At 31.8% G+C, this 24,425-nt stretch overlaps 1 protein-coding gene across 2 annotated transcripts in view; it reads left to right on the top strand.

Annotated features, from left to right (window-relative positions):
- The window catches only part of LOC144852808 (calcium-independent protein kinase C-like), a 34,932-nt gene extending 11,785 nt beyond the window's left edge, over positions 1-23,147 (top strand). The window contains exons 3-15 of one of the 2 annotated variants that reach the window (XM_078710787.1): positions 3,621-3,789; positions 4,116-4,147; positions 4,470-4,543; positions 6,163-6,301; positions 8,473-8,606; positions 16,942-17,020; positions 18,346-18,527; positions 19,191-19,364; positions 20,251-20,405; positions 20,814-20,952; positions 21,566-21,754; positions 22,272-22,418; positions 22,503-23,147. In XM_078710787.1, coding sequence (XP_078566913.1) covers positions 3,621-3,789; positions 4,116-4,147; positions 4,470-4,543; positions 6,163-6,301; positions 8,473-8,606; positions 16,942-17,020; positions 18,346-18,527; positions 19,191-19,364; positions 20,251-20,405; positions 20,814-20,952; positions 21,566-21,754; positions 22,272-22,418; positions 22,503-22,694 — 1,805 coding nt within the window. In that variant the 3' untranslated portion in view covers positions 22,695-23,147. Of the gene's footprint in view, positions 1-3,620; positions 3,790-4,115; positions 4,148-4,469; positions 4,544-6,162; positions 6,302-8,472; positions 8,607-11,932; positions 11,994-16,941; positions 17,021-18,345; positions 18,528-19,190; positions 19,365-20,250; positions 20,406-20,813; positions 20,953-21,565; positions 21,755-22,271; positions 22,419-22,502 lie in introns of both variants that reach the window. The other variant, XM_078710788.1, reaches the window with a different exon arrangement.
- The last annotated feature ends 1,278 nt before the right edge of the window (positions 23,148-24,425 follow it).

Genomic DNA, 24,425 nt, shown 5'->3' with positions numbered 1-24,425 from the left:
ATCTGACAAAGAAATTAGATATGATGAACTTTGATCCCATCTTAAAAAAACAAGAAATTAAAATCAATTCCATGAAATTAAACATTAGGACAACAACTGTTGAATCCAAAAGAAATCTGTTTCTTTTTTGGTGTGGAGAACTGTTTAGTTGTTTGGTTCGGGTATCATAGATTCCTTGGTTCAAATCATCTTTTATTCCACTTTTGGGACATAGTTGTAATAAAAACAATTTCACTTTTTTACAGTATTACTGTACAGTTTCGCATATATCTGGAAAAAATGATTTTTTTTTGCTCTCTGATTTTTCTAAGGAGCACTACTTAGTAGTAAGCTCCACATCAAGAAAACAAATTTACAGCTACAGACATTTTTATTTATTTTTTTATTATTATATAATATAAATTATTTATTGTTTAAAAAAACATTTAAATATAAATAACCATTTTCCACATGAAAATGTATACACTCGCTATAAAATCCGATTGACCTGGTTATTGCAAATGTCGTGACCTTTTATAATCCTTAGAGAATATCCAGTCATTCTATATGAATATTCAACATAATACTGTACATTAAAAATGTATATCAGTTTCAATATTGAGTACGATTAAAATGTTCATGCAACATTAATTTTCACACTTTTTTTATAGATACATTTACAGTTCTTTATAATTATACAGATTTTCCAGTTAACCATGAATATGCAGTATTACACCTTTTTCTATTAATTAAAAAATTCATTAAAAGTAATTGCTTATGCCTGTGTATCGCATCATGATGAGTACTACTGTACTATTACTGTATCTCATCTGCTACGACCCTACAATCCTCTAGGTCATGGGATAACTAAAAACTAGAAAAGTAATTGCAAATTTTTGTTTAAATTTTTTCTTAGTTTTCTTGATTATTATTTTTTTTAGCAGTTAATAAAGAAAGGAAACCAAAGAACGAAAGAAAATAACTTCAAAATGAATTATCAACCAGTTGTTGCCATCTTTCCTTTGCCAACCTCCAGCCCTGGCTGTGATATTTCTTTTCATACATAAGTTGGGCAACTCTCATGAAACGTCACAAAAAATACATGAATATTCATTAGTCTTCATATCCATAAGATGTGACGCAATGCAAACGTTTTCTGTTGAGCCGTCTGTGTAGTCAAGTGGAATAGACTATGGACTTTACATGTCGATGTATGGGGTTCGAATCCCATGAGCAACTTCTTTTTACTTTATAGTGAGAGAGAGATTATTTTCAGGGTTATGTTTAGTTATATTTAGGAAGTAGTTTTACATAATAGGTTAACTTATGTACGAAGAAAAAAAATCGCACCCTGGCCCCATGCTGGCGCCATACCTCCTTCCCAACTATCTTATGATGGAATGTTTAGACCTCTCCGCAGAGCATTCATTTCACGTTTGCATAGCTTAACTGGATAAACTAAAATTTGCCTATTTCCCTTCCGAGATGAGCACTGTAAAACTCAAAACATTTGAACATCTCTATCAGACAATATACCATTCAATGGTATCCCATGTAAGGTATATTAGAGCAATAATTGTACTCCAAACAAAAAAAAAGAGTAATAATAATTAATAGAATAATTATCATCAAAAATTTTTTTTTTCTTTCATTGATCAAATGAAATTGCATCAGAGAATAAGAACAAAAAATCATATTTTAAAATTGCGTATCAGGATATAAAGACTTTCCATAATTTTGGTTCACGCCTTCAAGATAATTGAAAACTGATTTATTGACGTTATTTTGTAATAAAATACAGCAGACAAAGTAAAATATACGTAATTAATCTGCTTATTAGAGTTCACACGTAGATCGGGAAAAAAAGCATCCATTTCATTGTGTTCATTACATATGAAGTACATTTTCTAATGTGTGTTACAGCATTTTCTTTCATCATGGGAGATACCATCAGCTATATATAGTGTTTGTGACATCACAACTTTAGCGCAGTGACATCAGCAAAGCTGTTGATGATGTAATCAATTATCGTGTACTGCATCAGTGGCAAATTAGCCGTAGACGATGTAAAGAGTAATGAGTTGAAATTCATAACTCTGTTCAAACTTTGTAGCATTTGATATAAGACGGACATGTTTATGAACTCTCTATATGGGTGTGATGCCATGATGACTATATAAGGGCACATCATGACTATATAAGGGCACATCATGACTATATACTGTAAGGGCACATCATGACTATATATGGACACATTAAGTTTATATATGGGCACATCATGTCTATATATGGGCACATCATGACTACAGTAAATATAGGCACATCATGATTATATATGGGCACATCATGTCTATATAGGCTCATTTTGACTATATATAGGCATATTATGACTATATATGGATACATCATGACTATATATGGATATGTTGACATATTTATAACCACTCGACGTATCATGGCTATTATGGGCTTGTTGAATAATAAGTTGAATCTGCTCTGTATAGGACATCATAGCATTTATTATGAGATACCTGTAGTAGGTAAAGAATAAAGTAAAGAATCAATTCACAACCATATATGGGCACATCATAACCATATATGACTATATGAGTATGTTGACATTGTCATCACTAATATGGGCATGGTGATGACAATGACATCATAGAAAGCTGTACAGACTGACTAATGTAGACCAACCCAAAAAACAAAACTGAAAATGTAATTTGTAAAAAAATTCAAATTATATCAGATTTTGTTTCTTTATAAAATCCAGGTATTAAATGCTGTTCTACATTGTACATGGTAGTGTATTTGATTAAAGGGATTAATTAAAAATCATTGATAATTAATTTACATTGAAATGATTAATACCCTTTATTCCTTTTAGCAGATGGTATCTACTTTTAATCCTACACATATGGAATCACAAGATCTACAATTACAGTCACATTTTTTAACCGATAATATAAGAAACAAATATTTCTTACAAAAAAAGATACTACTAGTAAACTATGATTTGTTTATGTTTGTATACTCAATTGATATAAATATTTTTCTCTTGAAATTTGTTGGTAATCCATAGACAGTTGAAAACTATTAAATCTATTTGGAAATGGATAGTCTTTTTCATGCCTAGCTTACCTGGATAAACCAACAAATGCCATATTCTTCTTGAAGAGCAAGATATACTTGAAAAGTAGAAAATTGGATGTTGCTTCTCAATTATGACAAGGCAATCGGTACCATCAATCGTGCATGTACAGGTGTGGTCGATGTGCATGTAAATTAGTAATTTCTATCGGCACAGTTAAATGTGCCGGTCGGTAAAATTTTGTGTGAACGCTAACAGCACATAATTCGGCTGTGCGTGAAATTCATTGTTTCCCATCAGTAAGGTTGACAGTGGTTCTTTAATCTGTTGTCTTATCGTCCCAGAAAACTAGACCCATGGTTTACCGTGCCGATATTAATCTTTACTACTGTATATTGTGCCTATAGTTACATCCTCCCAATATGTTTAACAATAACATGAACTTTTTTTTCCATAGGGCTCTACAGTAAACCACTCAACTAAAGGCTGCATTTGGTAAATTGTTTTAAATGAGAAACTACAGTAATTCTCTTTTTTTATCTCTTTTTAGGTGCCGAAGCACCATCCGGTGAAAGGGTATTTCGAGCCAGGGAAAATGCAATGCACAAGCGTCGTTTGGCCGTTAGAGGCAAGAGAATACGACAAATCAACGGTCACAAATTTATGTCAACGTTTCTACGACAACCAACATTCTGTTCACACTGTAAAGAGTTTATATGGTATGTATATTTGGATGTTACACCCAGGTGTATAAATTGGTATCTGGTTAGATCAAGACTTTGTGCTGATTACTAGCTGCATTATGGGAGAATGTTTCCATACATGTTTGATATTTTAAAAAATGACCGGGGTAATATGTGAAGCGCATAAAAGCATTGCGCAATAAGCACTTATAGAAGAATGAATATTATTCTTACATATCATGAATGACTCGAATATTATTCTTATTATTAATTATTCTTTCAAATACTATACTGATATACTGTACTTAATATCATTTTTTTTCCTATACATTTTTACGATGTTTATTACATTATGCTTACAGGGGGCTGTACAGTCAAGGCTATCAATGTCAAGGTAAGGGTCGTTGTTGAATGTCATTGCGCAATGAATAATAAATAAATCGCTTTTGAATTACATCAACAAAGGAGTTTTAAAATACAGTATTACAGTGAGTAGCTTAAAATGAAATGCACTGAAAAATATTTATTGTAATAATTTAATATAGCAATAAAAACATACAATCACACAACAGCGGCAACAAAACCCTCACCATTTTTATTTAAACCTCATGTTTCCATAAAATTCAAGAATCCTTATTTAATTTTATAGAGATTCAAGTATTTTTATGCACAGTTTTCCTTCCATACTTACATGTATTTTCGTTTTCTTCTTTTAGTATGTACTGTCGTGGTTCATAAACGATGTCATACTTTGATGATCACTAAATGTAAAGAACTAAACCCTGGTGAGGTAAGACTAGCAAAAAAGTAAAAAGTCTGGTGATATAAGACTAGCTAATCAAATTATAATAGGGATACAGAGGGTGTTACCACCAAAAAAATGAATGAAAAAAAATACAGGAGTGATATAGATAAACAGATGAGAGTGAGCGCCAACAAGGTAGCTAGTATGGCGAAGGTGGTAAAACTGGCTAAACAAATTAAGGGTATGTTCAAATCATGGAGTTGTGCGTTCGTATCGCACGCAATGTGATATTATGATTAGTGTTGTAACAGAAAAGTGTTCAGATTTGCTTTACTAACACTTGCGTTTGAAACTGAAGTGTCACCGATTTGGGTGAACATCTGGTATGCAGGAGTAAATTTGATTGTTTAGAGGTCAAGATCGTCCTTGAGCTGTTGTAACGAGCGAAAGTTTAGTGTCGTAAGAGGTGGCTTCCACTAATCTTTCCCTGGTTCAGACCTATGGAATTGTATGCCGCATACGATAGAAAGCATTACTCCGTAGGTCTGAACAGGCCCTTAGATGAAGAGATAAATAGGCCACCACCATCATAGTAAAATCTGAAAATATAAATAATTAAACATAAATGTAGCTAAGGGTAGGGGGAAACGAGGCAAAGGAGGGTCATTGTAGGTAGAAGTTGTGTGGGGAAGAGGATCAGTGGAGGAGCAGAAAAGCAGTTGGAGGGGAATTGCCTAAACCTAGTGGGAAAAGACTAATTATTCTTTTGCAAAGATATATATATTCTTCTACATTAGACATTTTTAAAACATTAATTAAAAATTCATTTTAGCATTTATCCTTTATGCAATTGACATTTGACATTGAGAATGTTTTTTTAGGGTAATTCCCTAAAATTGATTCAATTCTTAAGCATTATTAAAGATGTACAGTATTGTTTTCCCCATGGAAAAAAAAATTTTAAACAATTTTTTGTTGAGTATGCCATTTTAATTAATGTCACATAATAGTTGGCCATTTTGATGGATGGAAAAAATGAATTTACCTGAAAAAACTGTAATTTAAAGCAAAAAATAGTCAAACTGACTGCCAGTCAATGGGTTTTTGGTTGAATTTAACCATTTTTTTTGTCTTTTTATAAGTTCAAACAATATTTTTTTGTTTTTATGGAAGTGATTAACTTTATTATTAACTTTCATTTTCCATGTTTTTGGGGGACAATACACCTTTAAGCGACGTTGGGCCTGGTTAGAGCTTTGATGGGAGACCATCTGGGAATACCGGGTGCTGTATATGGAGCTGGGGTCCCGTTAGGCATTTGAAATCAGCATTGCTGACTCTTATGGCAGCCCCTGCATCTAGTATCTGCCTTTCCTCCGGTGAAGGTGGGCACTGGACGAGAGAATCAATGTTAGGACCAATCAAGGTGCTTTAAACAGTCCTGGCTTTGTTTGTATCAAACCTGTTAGTGGCGGTAATTATCGCTGTTGGTTTCGATTGAATAAAATAAAAAAAAAAAGTATAAAATGACGTGTATAGATTGACAGTTTATACTATATCATCAATCAAGTCTGGTTTGCTACAAGGAAAACATTGAACCATTTTAAGATAATCTTTCCCTCTCCTTGCCATTCGTCATTTAATATTTTGTTGTTTAATTTCAGGACACAGAAAATCCGAATATGCGATTTCAGATCAACGTTCCTCATCAGTTTTTGGTTCACAATTATAAAAGATTCACATTTTGCGACCACTGTGGCTCTCTACTGTACGGCGTCATCAAACAGGGATTGCAATGCAATTGTAAGACCTATTTCTGTTATAATTACATGATTTGCATAATGACCCGATTATAATCCCATGCTTTAATAGTATAGTCCCACCTACTAACTTTCATACCCAGATCCCATGGGACTATCCTCGGTAATGTTTTAAATGCTCTGGTTTTTGTGTTGTAACATTTGATTTTATGATTTATTTATGTCACAAGAGATGTCGTAAAGAGGTCATGACCTAGATTTTTTATTGTCATTTCAACAAATTCGGAATACATTTTTTATTTTTCATTCTTATGCGTAGTTCCCAGTGGAACGTAATGCTGGGACAGTGTATATGACTACTGATCGCATTGCTTGTATTATCCTTAGTCAAGATACTTATGTTTATCTCTCTCCACCCAGGTGTACAAATGGGTACCTGGTAAGGTCAAGACACAACTTTGCGCTGATTACTAGCTGCATTATAGGAGCATATTTCCATATGTGTTTGATCCAAAAATGACCAGAGTTATAATATGTACAGCACTTAGAGTTTTCACAACATTAGGCACTTTATAAATCCAGGATATTATTAATAATATTAGTGGCTCACACTATCTACCCCTTGCACAGCATAAAAGAACTACAACTTTGTTTTAGGCTAAAGCCAAATTCTGCCCTACATTCAGCAAGCTCTATCGTGCCCTACTTACATTGAACTGGGCCATATTTATTATTATTACTATTTAAAAGTTGGTCACCAGCTTGTAGATAATGTAAAATTTACAAAGCAGGTGTCTTTAGTGTATTCCTAGTAATATTAATGCTAAATATATTTTGAAACATTCTTTTAATATATATAAACATGAGAAATCCGTAGAGACTCACTTTAAATTCGTAGAATAAACGCTGTAGGTGATGACATGAAAACAACATAGACGATGGTCCCTACAGTAGTTCCTATTGCAATATTCACACATTTCAACATTCAGTATTTTATAAAGTTTTTTTATAACACTTTTTTTACATTTTTTGTACAATTTCTATCTTTTTAATCACTTCAAATAATTGACAGGACTTTTTTTAATAATTAAAACTGTTACGTCAAAAATTCGAGCAGCAAAATATTTCTTGTTTCAATCTTGTATATACAGTACCAACGGGAAGTCAAATTTCTAGCTACTGACCAATTTTGAGTCTTGTTGGCGAACTTTCGGGTAAATACTGTAGGGTTGAATTAAAAAAAAACCCTAGGCTTGTCAAATTGCAATTCTATGATTGCCTAGTGACATATCAGGCTCTTAAACAAATCCCATGTACAGCTGTTGAATCTATTTTAGACTGACCTGGTATTTTTATTTGTACAATTGTTATTCTGACTCCTGGAGTTAAATACATGCACAATTTGAATACTTTTATTTGATAAAAAATAGAAATTGGTTACCTATAGAACCGGAAGGAATATATTATCAAATGATTTATAAAGAATGAAGAATTTGTTTTGTGCCTAACTGTTTACAAATGCATACATAAACAGTGTTTTGTTCGTTTCTATCCCAAACATTGTTTACCACTGATGCATCGGTTTATCAGCATGGGTATTCATATTTTCATGTAATTCCAATCAAAGCTCAGGAATTGTTGATTTATTGATAAACTCGCCTAGTGGAAAACAGGCTCTAGAAATGAATGTAATAAGTTGAATTGAAACTTTTTCTATTAAATGCTATACTGTAGTCCTATTGCGCAATCAGTGTATCATAATTTCTTACCATACTTCATATACATGTATTCAGATTTATTTGGTCCTTGCAGAAATTCATGACAGGCATAATCGCTCACATATAAATACAATGACATACAAAATATAATAAAGTAAAATAAATATAAGCAAGTAAGGAGTTGTAATAAAGATACAATATTCAAAATAACCTACAAGGTGATTCAACAACAAAACTTTTTAGTCTAGGGTTTTGATGCTCCTTACTAAAACTAATTTTAAGTACTGTAAATAGAGAGATGTGTATAATACAGTAGAACCTTTCCTTCGGGACACCCCTAGTAAGGAACACCAGAGAAGAGTAATTTCATTCTTCCCTGGGAACACTAAAATGTCCTGAAGGTGTCCGCTTCATAGGTTCAGAGATCTAACTTCTACTTTAAATAGAAATATTAAGTTATACAGTAATAATAAAGTATAATTTTTCTTTGATGCAGCATGCAAGATGAATGTACATAAGAGATGCGAGAAAAACGTGGCAAACAGTTGCGGGATCGATAGCAAAAAGCTTGGACAGCTCCTCAACGAAATAGGATTAACTCCTGACAGTTTAATTGGAAGAAGGAAAGAGGTAAAACACATTTTGAATGTACCATTATGAATATGATACCAGTGATTTTTATCTACATGATAATCTGTTATTATTATTACTAACTGCCAATATATAGTATACGGTACATCTTTTATTTTTCAGAGGAAGAAAATAAATATAACGTCAATTTTTTATTTTTGGTTGTAGTGAAGTAACGTAAATTTTATTTCAGGTATTAAAGGTTTATTGGCAGAAGTGGATCCAGAATTAAAAAATTGGAGGCAGGGTGCCTGTATTCTTCTCCCACATATTTTATCTCTCCCCTTTGGAAAGCCCTGTTTTTTTTTCCATCAATCATATTTCTTTCAATGTTTTACTGTATATTCTGACTTGTACTAGGTTCTAGACTGTATTTCAAATATCAATCAGTATAAAATTAAATATTTTGGCCCACATGGCGTTTCATACGTATAATACTTAAACTCAAAACATAGTTTCCAGACCAGAAATTGACTGGTGGACTAACATAAAAAGACAATAACTACAGACTTGTGGCAAGTCTAATTCTGACTCTGTCCTTTGCTTTCTTTTCTCTGTAGTGACTTCATGAAATTTCATCGCATTACAAAAATGATGATCTTATAATATTTAATAATTATAGGCAAACACATTAAGTCACTGGATTTACAGAGTGAATGCTTAATGTAAATAATATTATAAGTATTATTGATTGGAGAAGCTGTGTGACAGTGTGCTTAACTTTTAGAAAGGTCAAGAGGTCATTAGGACTAGGCATTATATTATTCCTATAGAAGCCAGTTTTGTTTTTGTCTATTATTACTAGGTATATAAAATGAAGATTGCTTTTGTTTTTAACTCAGGAACATCTGCTGTTGACACCCAACACACATTCATGACTAAATACTTTAATTTGTATTCGGTTTTTAGATTGAATAAAAGCATACAATACATCAATTTTTTATCCTCCAATCCGATCCCTGTTTAATAGTCTGTTCTGTGCCTAGCTTACATGGATAAACTGAAAATAGCCTATTCTCAAACTCAAAAATTATAAAATTCATTCAACACCCCTCTTCATAATATATATAATATGCCCATGCAATAATAAATAAAACGGTTGCTTATAATATTCCGAATAATGCTTCTTGCAAAACATCCTCACTCTTTATGATTCCCTTAAAGCCCTGTTTACATTATCAAACTTTATGTGACAAAAAAATGTGATGTGTCATATCACTACCATATTTGGTAATATCACACTTTTTTGTTTGATAGCGTAGACAGAGATTTAAACATTCCCCTGTCAATTCTGCTTAAAATATCTTCACTCTTGCCGATCCCCCTTAAAACATCTTCACACCCCTTGCGATTCCCCTTAAAACTGAATTCTCCGAAAACTATTCATAATTACGTGAAGGAAACTGACTCAAACAAATAAATAACGATTGCACATGAATACCAAGAACTTCACATTTTAACATCATTCCAAATGCTCAGGTTTTTTTTATAATACTCCCAATTTTTATCTTCAAAGGGAAAATGAAGGCCACTTAACAATAATTTAAAAATTATAAAATGTAGGAAGAAAGATCAGCATACATGCTAATGGCGTAGGCCTTGGAAACAGCATAGTATTATTATTATAATAATAGAATATACATACAGTACAATATTATCATGTTGATGATTTCATCATAATGAGTTGTATTGCATTGAAAATGTTAATTGACATTGATGACATAAAGATTATCTAAAATAATTTTTTAACTTGATTATTACGGAGGAAAAAATTCTAAATTGGCTAGAGATATGCTGAAAATGCTATAATGGTATTAAAACATTAATGCAAAAAGTTATTAAGGATTCGAACTAGGCCTCTTCTGTTTTATAGGCAGAGTTCTGGTAGCAAATTCCTTTCACTGCCAATATTTCTAATTTCAAAATTAAACATTATAATAAACATATATTATGATTGATAAATAAATAAGAGAGAATTATGTGAAAGACTATGATTGAAAATCTTTTTGAATTAATAGTACATTACACTTTTAGTTCAGAAATTATCATAATGTTCAATATTGAATTGATAGTTAAAAATGAGAATACAATCATTTAAAACCTAGATGGGACCACCTCACAAAATATTGTTGAAATATTAAAACAATAAAACCTTGATTTTTTTCCCAATTAATTTTACCAAAAAGGATAAATTTTATAAAAAAAATATATTCATTTTGTTTCTGATTTTGTTTTGATATCAACTTGCCTTGATCGGTCTGATCTGTTTGGGAATTCTTCCATCATTTCTTATGATAATATTTTATCTCAACTTCATTAATTTTAATTTAAAAATAAAAGATAAAATGGTAAAAAACAATTGGTTTTATTGATGATTCTGTATGATAGTTATTTCAGAGGCTAGGCTACTATACTATGACTTGTTTTTACACAGCCTGCACCGTGCTGCTGTATACAGTAATTGGTTGTGCTTTACAGTGGCGCTTATAACTCGTCTTATTTCTTAGTATTACACTGTGCAAGCTGAGGTCAAAGGTCATCATCTAGGAGGAATATTAGATCATAGAGTTGTATGATTAGATGGATTGGTATACAGTAAAATAATTGAATTTATCTCGTTAGTCTTTCTCTATAGAACAGTTATTTTACATAATACAATGAAAATAGTGTTTTAAAATGGATGATTTCTAAAACAAAATGACATATTTTAAATTACTGTAGATAAGGATGGAATGAGGATATTTCTGTGATATGGTAATTCTGAATTTTATAGATGGATGAACGCAACATAAAATATTGGGTTTGCGAAAAGTAAATAAAAATAATTATCTAGACATTTTTCTGGTACAGTATACTGTACCTCCCATTTGCCCAATTGTGACATCAGACGTCAGTTACATTAGTACTGAAGATATTTTTCATTTCTTTATTAACAAATTTAATTTTTTCAGTTACAGATTCTTATGCAGATACCACAAGCGTGAATTTGGTCAACTTTTTAATGGTTTTTTTTTTGTATGCGTGTATGTGAGAAATTAAGGGTATTTGTAAAAGTAATAATCTTTAATAATTTGCATAAACGTTTAATTATGCAATTATTTAAATTTTCAAATGAATATAAAACATATTTATGATTTTTTTTTAATGTAATACCTTAATGAATATTTGTTTTGGGTGTGGCCGTGGCCAATTTAAAATAAGGCTAGACACTTTAGTCTATGTTGTTATACATATAGTTGTGTCTTAAAGCAGGAACCGTACCATCAATGGGATATTCTTATTAATTGTATTTATTATAAGTTGTACTTATTGTTTTTTATGCGCAGGGATTGAATGCGCACGGGGAACACAAAACGCCCCACCCGGATTACTCGTCGAGTCAGTCAGGTAATAGTTTCGTAGCCTGGGTATACGTTCAATGGCTGGTCACACGCCAACCAGCCGCCTTGCGAAATATGTCTTGCTTCTTGGTAACATCTGAATCTCAAAGGACCAATTAAATGCTTCGAATAAGTGTCACTTTATAATTAAGTTTTTGATTACATTTTATTTTTTTTAAGATATGGATTTTCAAATAGTAAAAAACTATATACAGTATTTGTACAGTATTTTAGGTTTGAATTTTGCCCTATGTGATTATGACATCATGATTATTACATCATGATTATGACATCATTATTATGACGTCATTATCCAAATTGAGTCAATGTTTCTACTTTTATAGTGTATTTATCAACTTTAGTATTTCATTCATATCCAACTTTTACAGTAACTTCAAAAAAATTAATATTCTTTGAATTTCTTCATCATTCCTTTATGTACTCATAATGTTATACAAAATTTAAATAATAATAAATGAGTCTAGGATAATAATTGCAAAGATAAAATTGTTGACACATTTTTAAAAAACCCCTCCCCACCCCCCATTTTTTTTAGGATGTGATGCCTAACATTAATATTTTCTTATATAAAGGCATTGTAAATCACTCAATAGTTTTCAGAAAATTGTTTTTTCCCCTTTTCAGAGACTTTATTCAATAATTATTATTGAATAAAGTTTCAGAAATTATGATGATTTTTGTTAAAGAAATAAATATTTGCAAAGATATAATTTTTGACAGACATTTAAAAAAAACCCCTCCCCCGTTTTTTTAAAAGGATGTGACGCCTACAGTATAACAAGTATTTTCTTGTATGCGGCATTATTGCAAAACACAATAGTTTTCAAAAATTATGATTTTTGTTTTAGGAATAAAACCGTAAAGTTGCCAATTCATAGGCTAATTACTGTTTGTAAGCATTATGTAACAATTTCAAATGTCAAAACTGCTAAACATCAACCTATTATTCTTAGAATTTAATCAATAATTATGCTTATTATTTTCATGGAAACCAGCTTCAACATTATCATGTTGAATGTTATGTAAACATTGGTAATAGCTTTCAATTTTAACATTTTGGAAATACACTTTTAATTTTATTTTTAAAAGTCACTACCATCTAATTTTACCAATAGTAAATATTTATTATTATTTTAATATTTTAGAAAATACACTTCTGATTTTATCTTTAAAAAGTCACTTCTAATTTCATCGTTAAAAATTCATAGCATCTAATTTTACCAATAATAAACATTTATTATTTTAATGAAAAACAAAATAAACAACATTTTCATGTTATTAAATGAAATGTAAACATTAGTACTATATTTAATCAATTTTTGGAAAATACACTTCTAATTTTATCTTTAAAAAGTCACTTCTAATTTTATCGTTAAAAAGTCACTAGCATCTAATTTTACCAATAGTAAATATTTATTATTTTAACGAAAAACAAGTTAAACAACATTTTCTTGTTACTAAATAAATGTAAACATTAGTACTATTTTGATAATGTTAAAATTGTGAAAAATACACTTCTAATTTTATCTAGCATTTAATATACCATTGCCAATAATATTAAATAGTGTTGTCACGTTATTAAATGAAATGTTAACATTCATACTGTATAAATCAATTTTCTTTTCATTTTATCAAAAATTTTCTTTACATTCAAAGTATACAATATTTATATATTCATTAACATTAAAATACGTACAATTTTTACAGAGATAAAGTCACGTATTTAGCATTTAATTTAACAAACAGTAAATGTTGGTCGTTTGAGATTTAAGATTTTACCAAGAGATTTTCATTGTAATTGTTGTACTTATATATTCATGATAAATATCGTTTTTCGTTTTCGTGTAAACATGTGGTGATTTGCTTGCCATTGATACGCATGAGTTGCTGTGGTTGATTTTATATTCAAGGTGCTCAAATAATTTGATAAAGTAGGCCTACATTACAAGGATTAAATGTTTCTCTAAACTTCTAATATTACTGAACATACAATGAAAATTTCAATTTCTTCAAGATTCTTGTTATTGTACAGTATCTCCACATATGGCAATATTTGGCCAGTATCATAGGCAAATTGTGCAATACAGTGTTACATGTGTGTCACATATGTAGCGTATATATTACCTTGCCTGTATTATACAGTATTAAGGTTAGGCAATGATAGGTGTCACATGTATGTATCACAGAATTTGCCTGGATACTCAGCACATTATAGAGAATCGTCCACACATTCAACATCATACTCATCCTACCTAATCATATCTATTTACAAATTTTCTATGTAACTTTGAAAGTGGCACTATAGTTACCAATTCCAAGGTCCTTGGTTCAAGTCCTGATTCTGTCATGTAGTACTTTTGTCACAGTGCCACTACTTAAAACTCTTATAAAACTTGATATTAAACTTGTTTATTTCCTTTTCTGTAATTGGCCAGGCTGTTGGTGTCAAAATAAAACATTGACAAACCTCCCTGGATTCGTAGGTCCGGAATAAAATTAGTTTTTCAGATTTTTCTTAGAAAATCGGCAGATAGTTAATTGATGGTGTCAATTCATGATAAACACTGTGTGTTTAAACTGACGAATTTATTAGGTTTTTCCATTTTGTTTAAAAATTCAAAATTGTGTGCGTGATCTACCTTACAGTAAATTTATAACAATTCTATTCTTTACTTATTCAAAACAAGGAAAAGGAATAACTTTCTTATATTTTTAAACATAGTTGAGGTAATATCGTGGTGAGCAAGTCAGCGTTTTATTTCCGGTTGAGTTGATCCGGTCATTGTGGCATTAGTGGTCAAAATGCTACAACTTGTTGCAGATCAAAACTATGAAACCCTGAATTAAAATGGCTTCCCATTTCTTGCTTATCTCCTTTTAAATTATGGGTTTGAACTGTGACAAAAATTCCCTTACCCCTTTAACTATGCATATCGGTTGAGTCACTTAACATTTCTGTTACATTCTGTTAACATACCGTCTTATTTAAGCAATTTCATGGAATCCAGGTACACAATCAGTTAATTGGAAAAATTAATTTTCAACTATACCGTATATATTTCCATAGTTTGAAAGATAAAGTACATTACATGGCCATATTCAATGCATTACATTATCTTCAGTAGACAATATCGGCTTGCTTTTGCGTTACATTATACAAATAATGAATGTTAAATATGTGGAATGGAGAGCATATTTACATTGGTTTAAAGATTAACTGCTCTATTCAATGAGGCGAAACGGAGTTGTATAGGCTAATCTATGGGCCCGTTCGGACGTAAAAAATTTACACATGTAATGGTCGCGTGTGATGAAAATTTTGAGATGAACTAGCCGTTTCAAAAACCCACAAGAGGTGGATTTTTCAATTACACCTTAAACCGCAAGCTGATTAACCGCAATTTGACCATACTAGTATAAAAAAGATGCATGAAATATGACATTGGTGGGTACTTTTTTTTAGTTTACACATGTAAATTTTCATCGTCCGAACAATCACTGATTACACATGTACAGTCACACATGTAACTGATTTTACGTCGGAACACAGTCTATCTTTCGACTCATGAAAATATTGTTACCATTCCACGAATACAAAACATTATTTGTTTTATAACACACCACTGTAAAATTTTAGTCAATTAATTTATCACTTCAAAATTTTAGGCCATTCAGAATTCAGTGATGGAATAGAGCTGTTATATATATAACACAGATTACAAGTTGGTTTTTTTAACACGCCAGCTTCGCAAAAATTTCTTAAAATATTTACAAAAACCTGAATGTTCCCACTATCATGAGGATAGATCCAAATTATGCATGACATGTGATACATAATCAGCCAATCAAACGGCCAGGATACACTTTGGTGTGTTATAAAACATAAACATTATTTTCAATGGATTAATTTCTTCCATCATGGATCTATGTGGCAGGCTGCGTCAACATTTCCATTTTATCTGGACAATAATTTAATTGTCCAATCAAATCGCTTGACCAATCAATGCCGATGAATGACCAATTATCAAGCATCTTACATAATGATATATTGTTGTCCATAATAGTATTATGTACACATTAACTATGCTTTATATCAATGTGCAATTTTCAACATTTTTCAGGTATTTTCTGTGATTTCTCATTGAAAATCAAGCACAGTGTTTATCATTTTATGTAGTACATCTATGATCCAATCAATTATTTTTTAAAAACATCTTCAGTTAATTCATAATTTCCTTATTTTATTTCCTTTTTTAAACGGATTTACAGAAAACAAGTTGAAATATGAAAGATAACAGAAGAAGACCCAAAAATATGTGGTGCTTATTTCTCCCTCCTATTTATTTAAGGGATGGTCTCGGAATAGCTGTTGATACATGAATTTTCGCAATCCAACATTATCAATAGCACATTTTCTATGACTATATTACAGTATTGAGATATCTATTTAATGAACCTACCTTTACAGATAGCATTCTGAGGATATTTTAATAATATGTGTTATGGGACCAAATATAAGCATAATACGTTTGTTATATTATTTACTGTATAACAGCACAGGTTTTTAAAAATTATTTACAGTTGGTTCCTTAATAGAATATCATTTTTTGGGAGCACTTCATTTTATATTCCCATTGGAGCATGATGATGTTTCGATTTAAATAATGTTTTTATAAAATTATTTATAGACCATTTTTATGAGTGTTAATATTTCTTCTGCTTAAGTAAAGTGCAGTATTATTACAATTTAAAATAAAACTAATAATGCTCATAATTGATATCTAATGTTTAATGGCAAACCTTTTTTTTTAACTTTTTGGAGATGTCCAAAAAGAAACATTGGGGCCGCCCTTTGCATTTTTAACCTCGTAAAAATGGTCTTTTGTATGCTGCATGTTTTTTATGTGTTGTTTTTTTTTGTTGTGATATTATAGTTTTCTTTTACGAAATCCCACAATAATATGAAATCCACCTCAAGTTCTGTGTCGTCCCGTGAATCAACGATATCGTCAGGTAATATTTCAGCTAATAATGATTTGATAATCTATGGCTTTCTTTCTTCTTCCCTAAAAACTCGGTTTCATTTATTTCCAAAATATAGAGCTTGTTCATTGGCCAATTATCGCAAATTTTAGTTGTTAGGTAACCGATTTACCTGGGTAAAATAACTAAGCCTAAACGGACCCATAAGCCAGCGGCCTGAGGTGTACAAACATTTAATATTAAAAAATACAATATAACCATTTTTTTATTAATACCGGAAGGCATTAAATTTGGAAAGTAAGAAATATACAGTGCAATATTATCAATTAATTATTTAAATTAAATAAATATTTATTTTAAAATTCAAATTTACCTGGTACTACATTCTTTGCTTATGATAATGATTATTCAATTAAAATTATTCAAATTTAAGTGCACACTGGTTCGACACTTGGTCAGTGTGTAGCCAGTTATTAACAATTTTTGATGTGCAATTATGAAAATTTAAATATAAAGTATAGTGAGCAAAATTCATTTAGAAGCTGAAAAAAATTAAATTAAATGGAACGAATAAATAATAATAATAATAATAGGCCAAATAATAACAATAATGAACACAAACAGAAAGCTATAACAAATATAGTTAATAAATACATATATAAATAGTTAATTAATTATACTAAATTGATATAAATGATGGAATAAGCAAGAATATTATCACATGACACATGATAGTAAGTATGGTCAAATATTTGTTTGATTTCAAGTATTATACCATTGTTTAGTTATTGGTGTTTGCATGAAATGGAATGCATGTATGTTATTTCAAGTAAATATTAATGTAAAAAGTTTGGTTCAATTTGGTGTGCTCTTTATTAGATGAAAGATTAACCACATTGAAAACAATAATTATTAAGAGATAATTCCTAAAAAAGATTACTGACTTACGGTATGTAGCCGTCAAAGCTGTACAACACCATTAAATATTGTAATTACTGCAGTATTTATAGTAAACAAAACGAATAAATAGCCTTGTAGTAATGTAATTTCCTGTTACTGCAGTAATCTCTTTAACAGATTAATTTAATTATGTAATAGGATGTAGTACTGTAAAATTATTAATTATACAAACAATAAGATATTTATGTATTATATCTTGTTATCTTTTATCTTAAACTTACAAAAAAAAACTTCATACAATAAAATATACTGACAGCCAAAGTCTGAATTGGTACAATTAAAATAAAAATAAATTAAATTAATTTTAATAGCAAACAACAGAAAGAGAAATCAAAATCATTATGAATATATTATATTTACGATATATTAATTGAATTTCAAATATAAATCTCTAGGGGGCAGCACATCGGACGATAAGACTAATTTGTTGGATGCTATGCAGAAGACAGGAGTAGAAGATCACGACGACGTATTTGGGCCAACATCGATGGGCGATCACTCTCAGCTTCCGTCTAAAGTTTATACACTTAACGATTTCAATTTCATTAAAGTGCTAGGAAAAGGAAGCTTTGGAAAGGTGAGGGAAAATATCAAATTTAGGGGTTTATATTTTCACCAATACATCCAAAATGCATTCTATCGGAACAGTGAATACATTTGTATTAAATGTTATGTAGGAGAATTACATGTGACTCGCAGCCTACTTGGCTGTATTTGCATACAGGTGTGGAAAACACAGACAACAAGTTCCTTCATGTTGTACAGCTGCCATTACACGGCACTTTAGTTATTTTTTATTTGGCGATCCACAACGAGAGGCCAAGATAGACACCGAGTAACCTGCTCTTCCGAAAGATACAGGGTTCTTTAAAAGTGTAGACGAGCTAGCAGTGAACACTGACCGCCATTTTTAAGTCCTTAGCAAAGAAGTCTCACTCTGAAGGTTGATGAGGGCCTAGAACATAATGGCTATAGGTGGTGCCCCTGACGTAACTCAGTCACTCAACTTAAAGCTCTGTCTATACTATCAAACTAGTTTGACAAAAGGTGTGATGTACCCATATATGGACATGATAATGTCATATCACTACCATATTTGGGCATATCACACTTTTTTTGTCAAACTAGTGTGATAGTGAAGACAGAGCATAAGGAATAAATACACCACAATAAGAACAAATTGAAGATAAACTAGAGAGCAACACGTGCACCTAATACACTATTATATTTTCAATCACAGGTAATGTTGGCTGAACTGAAAGATACAGATGAAGTATATGCTGTAAAGGTTCTTAAGAAGCATTCTATCATCCAAGACGACGATGTAGAATGCACAATGACAGAGAAACGTGTCTTGGTTCTCGCCAACAAACATCCATTTCTAACATCACTTCATTCATGCTTTCATACAAAGGTATTTCATCATTTTACATATACAGTACAAAACCTCTATTAAAGGGACACTTTCAACACCCAACAAATTTAATAGGAGTATCTCCTGAGTATGGTCTCTCATTCATTTCACGTATACCTATATAGGAAAGTCCCCTAAATAGAGGTGTCCCCTGGATAGAGGTGTCCCTGAATAGAGGTGTCCCTGAATAGAGGTGTCCCTGAATAGAGGTGTTCCCTGGATAGAGGTGTCCCTGAATAGAGGTGTCCCTGAATAGAGGTGTCCCTGAATAGAGGTGTTCCCTGAATAGAGGTGTCCCTGAATAGAGGTGTCCCTGAATAGAGGTGTTCCCTGGATAGAGGTGTCCCTGAATAGAGGTGTCCCTGAATAGAGGTGTTCCCTGAATAGAGGTGTCCCCTGAATAGAGGTGTCCCTGAATAGAGGTGTCCCCTAAATAGAGGTGTCCCCTAAATAGAGGTGTCCCTGAATAGAGGTGTCCCTGAATAGAGGTGTTCCCTGGATAGAGGTGTCCCTGAATAGAGGTGTCCCTGAATAGAGGTGTCCCTGAATAGAGGTGTCCCTGAATAGAGGTGTCCCTGAATAGAGGTGTCCCTGAATAGAGGTGTTCCCTGAATAGAGGTGTCCCTGAATAGAGGTGTCCCTGAATAGAGGTGTCCCTGAATAGAGGTGTTCCCTGAATAGAGGTGTCCCCTGAATAGAGGTGTCCCTGAATAGAGGTTTCCCTGAATAGATGTGTCCCCTGAATAGAGGTTTCCCTAAATAGTGGTTCTACTGTACTAATGACTTTTACCCCTTCTGGTCTATCAATGAGTGTACCCCAGGGTCCTCTGTCCCAGGCTTTTGCTTCTGTTCTCCCCAATTTCTAATTTACTCCTTTAAATTTCAGGACCGTTTATTCTTTGTAATGGAATACGTAAATGGAGGAGATCTGATGTTTCAAATCCAACGTGCACGGAAGTTTGACGAGCCGAGGGCCAAGTTTTACGCAGCTGAAGTTACACTAGCATTGCAGTTCTTACACAAGTATGGTGTTATATACAGGTAGGCTAGGCAATCTAGCATTTTGAGTGAAACAAATTGCAAACAGAGATTTTTCTTTTTTAAATGGTCACATGATGAGGAGACTTTTAAGCATCACACACCTGGCCGGGTTTCTGCCGAATTAACCAATAATGTGATGATTTTTAACCTTTGACCGGAAGGACAAATTGTTGCGTTGTGATTGGGCATCTGGTTGTTTTAGAATGATGGATCATGCGCACTTTATTGGTTAGAAAATTAACCAATAATTTTGGGCTGCGGAAACACGGCCTCTGTCACTCCCAATGATATGCAAATTAGCTAAGGTTGGTCTTTGCTACTTTGGAAATGCAAGTATATTTGTGTGTAGTCTCTAGTCTGTTTATTTATTTATTATATAACATCTATGTAACCCTGTTTCTTTAACAGAGATCTTAAGCTAGACAACATCTTGTTAGACATGGAGGGACATTGTAAACTTGCTGATTTTGGTATGTGCAAAGAAGGCATCATTAATGGAAAGCTGACATCAACCTTTTGTGGCACACCAGACTACATTGCTCCAGAAGTAAGTAATCAGTTGACAGAGAAACTTTTATGCGTTACTGATAAAAACCTATGTCTATTGGTCAACTTGACTCCTCCTGGCAGTTTGGTTTTTAGATAACAAATACTGCTTGTTAAGTAATATGCTGATATGGCTCATGTTGAAATTTGTTATCAGCCTTGTTCTAGTACATTTCAGCACCCGTCGTTTATAACTGTGTAAAAAACCATAAAACATCTTTTGAAACGAGTAGGGTGTACTAGTTCATATACTGTCACGGCTTAAAGTAGGCCACCTAGTTCCGTAATTGATTGTGGAACTTACGATGATAAAGACGACCCTACCAGTGCAATAGATTTGTTACAGAAGCAACATAAGGTAGCCCTATGTCCCAAAGAGATGAAAGTAGATTAACTTAAGTCCAACTCAGACAGCATCATACGACGAGGCCCGATGAAACATCTTGACTCGTCAGTGCGTTCTGAGTTGAATCGAGACGAGTCGTCTTGAGATAGCGTTGGGTGTAATTTTTAGGTCGTCAGGAGATCATTAAACATGTTTTATTTTCTCCCGACATCGGGCCTCATCATACGACGCTGTCTAAGGTGACCTTTAACTAACCTTATACTTACAGATATTACAAGAGGCTGACTACGGACCATCGGTAGATTGGTGGGCACTTGGTGTGTTGATGTATGAGATGATGGCAGGTCAACCACCATTTGAGGCTGACACAGAGGATGACCTCTTTGATTGTATTATGAATGATGATGTCTTGTATCCTGTATGGCTTAGCAGGGAGGCTACTACAATTCTCAAAGCTGTATGTACCTTGTCCACCTTCAAACTTTATGTGACAAAAGCATGTAATGTGCCCATATATGGACATGTCATACCACTACCATATTTGGGCATATTACTACCATATTTTGGCATATCACACTTTTTTTTGTCAAACTAGTTTAATAGTGTAGACACTTTACATAAAATTGTCTTAAAAGAATATTGCTGTAATTCAATATTATTAATCGGGAGGTAAGAATGGATAATGCATAATGCATATGTATGCACACACAAACACAACAGTCCAAGGCCAGATCTGACAAATTCATAAGACTCTACATATGTTTTTCTGCCAACAACCGAAATAAACTATTGGTTAGGTGATATAAATTATATACACATTGACAACTTCTGCAGCTACCCAAATTGTTTAATTTGGTGTAATCATGGAAGCTACCACAACACATGCTCAAACATTTGTTGTGCTTTAATGGCAAGTGATACAATAGGTACGTCTCTATCATTAAGATAAATATATGTGTATTACTTATTTTCAGTTTATGACCAAAAGTCCTGCCAAACGTCTTGGATGCATCAGCAGCCAAGGCAGAGAAGAAGCCATCAGACAACATCCATTCTTTAGGGATATAGATTGGGAAGCTTTGGAACAGCTTAAGGTTACACCACCATTCAAACCAAAAATTGTAAGTCTGTCTGTCAGTCAAACGGTCTCTTTCTACACGAGATATTATAATGGCTTGATAAAAATAATCTTGATTGCTTTTCAGAAAACCATGCGAGATGTTAACAATTTCGATGCCGACTTCACCAAAGAAGAGCCGAAGCTGACTAAGATAGACCACAAAGTAGTTGAACAAATCAACCAAGCCGACTTCAAAGGTTTCACCTACACCAGAGATGATGTTCCTCTCAAAGATACAGCCAAACCAAGAACCACAGAAGAGACCATCATTGAGTAATATAGTCATGATTTGTTAATCATGAGTAAGTGTTCAGACGACAAAGGTGTACTAGCATAATGCTAATTGATTTTTGCAATCAGCATTGTACAATAATATACCAGTTGACACATTAATGTACAATGCTGATTTGAATAATATAGTCATGATTTGCTACTCATGAGCAAGTGTTCACACTGTACCACAAAGATGTACTAGCTTAGTCTTAATCAAAAGTTGTGATTCTACTCAGCGTTCAACATTAATTCACCAGTAGGCACATTAATGTACAATTCTGATTCAATCATTTCATTTTTATACAGTGTGAACACAAGTTATAACTCCGCAAGATCTGCTAGTAATTCCTCTCTAGTTTGAACATAGCCTTATTCTTTTTTTTTTATTTACTGATAGAGGCTAAGTAATGTAAATGTTCCCATTCAAAATATGCTCAAGTGGCTTATGTAAATTTGGGAAAAAACTTATCTGGGAAAAAACTTATCTGCAATAACACCTTTGCTGAACCATGATGGTCAGGAAAAATAATTTGGGGTATAGTACTGTAAAAAAAAAATAATATGGTAATCTAATTCTTGGCATGGAGTAATTCCTCCATGATCTAGTAATGTTGGTATACATTTCATTTTTCATTGGTCAATTGAATATAAGACCCTGATTGGTTGGCCATGTGTGTTCACCATGCAGAGTCTACAACCTGATTTAAACCATGTTTCTCTATGATAGCCTATTTAACTGTTTCTTGCGAAATCAATATAAACTTGTAGATATATAATGCTGAATAGATGTTAACACAATAAATGTATTGTGTTTGTACAGTATTTTTAAAGACATCAAAACTACAAAATGAATATTTTTACATTTTACACGTTGGAAAAGAAATAAAAATACAAGACAATATACAAATGATGAGAGAAATTGAGACAACAACAAATATTTATAAGATTTTTAATTAGTTAAATAATTAATTAGGAAAATATTAATTAATTAGCTCTTGAATATTCATCAATATATGCTTTTAAACACCAAACAAGAACAACAACTATTAAAAAATACTCAACAATTTGATTATTAATTGGATCAATAATTAATATTATTTGATTAGGTAAACCTATGAATATTCATCAATGTTTTTAAAATTCTAATTTGTACTATTTTTCTGATCATGTCAGAAATACTGAATACTTTTCTTTAACCTGTAACCTTTGTGAATGAAATCAAATATAAATATTACAGAATTTATAAATAACATTTAAAGACACATAGAATCAAAACATGAATAACAAATTTATCCAATTAATGAATTATAATTAAAAATGAATTAACAATGAATTCCAAAAAAAACTTTAAATCATGAATATTAATGAAATAAATAATAAATTAACATAAACACAAAAACTTAATTATTATAGTGAATTTTAAATAAAGTAATTTCCAAGTATTTGTAAATTATTCTTTAGATACGATACAGTTGGAAATTGTTTAGTTTCCATGGATACCAAGGTGTATATCGCAATTATGGTTTGCCTTCAGTCGAATACGTTTGCACTATTTAATACATTTAATATTTCTTTTCGGCTTTTAACTATCTATTTTTCTATGTTTTATCCATTTAAAATGGTTTTTCTACCAAAAGAGGTTCTAACATTTTTACAATTGATTTGTATTTGGACATTATTTAAACAAATTTATTTAAATCATTTTTAAGAAGGAATTTTTATTTATTTTTATTCA

This window comes from Antedon bifida, chromosome 9, assembly GCF_963402885.1.
Source record: "Antedon bifida chromosome 9, ecAntBifi1.1, whole genome shotgun sequence".
Lineage (NCBI taxonomy): Eukaryota > Metazoa > Echinodermata > Crinoidea > Comatulida > Antedonidae > Antedon > Antedon bifida.
Note: the sequence above shows the minus strand (reverse complement) of the source record. Positions and strands in the feature narration are given on the sequence as shown.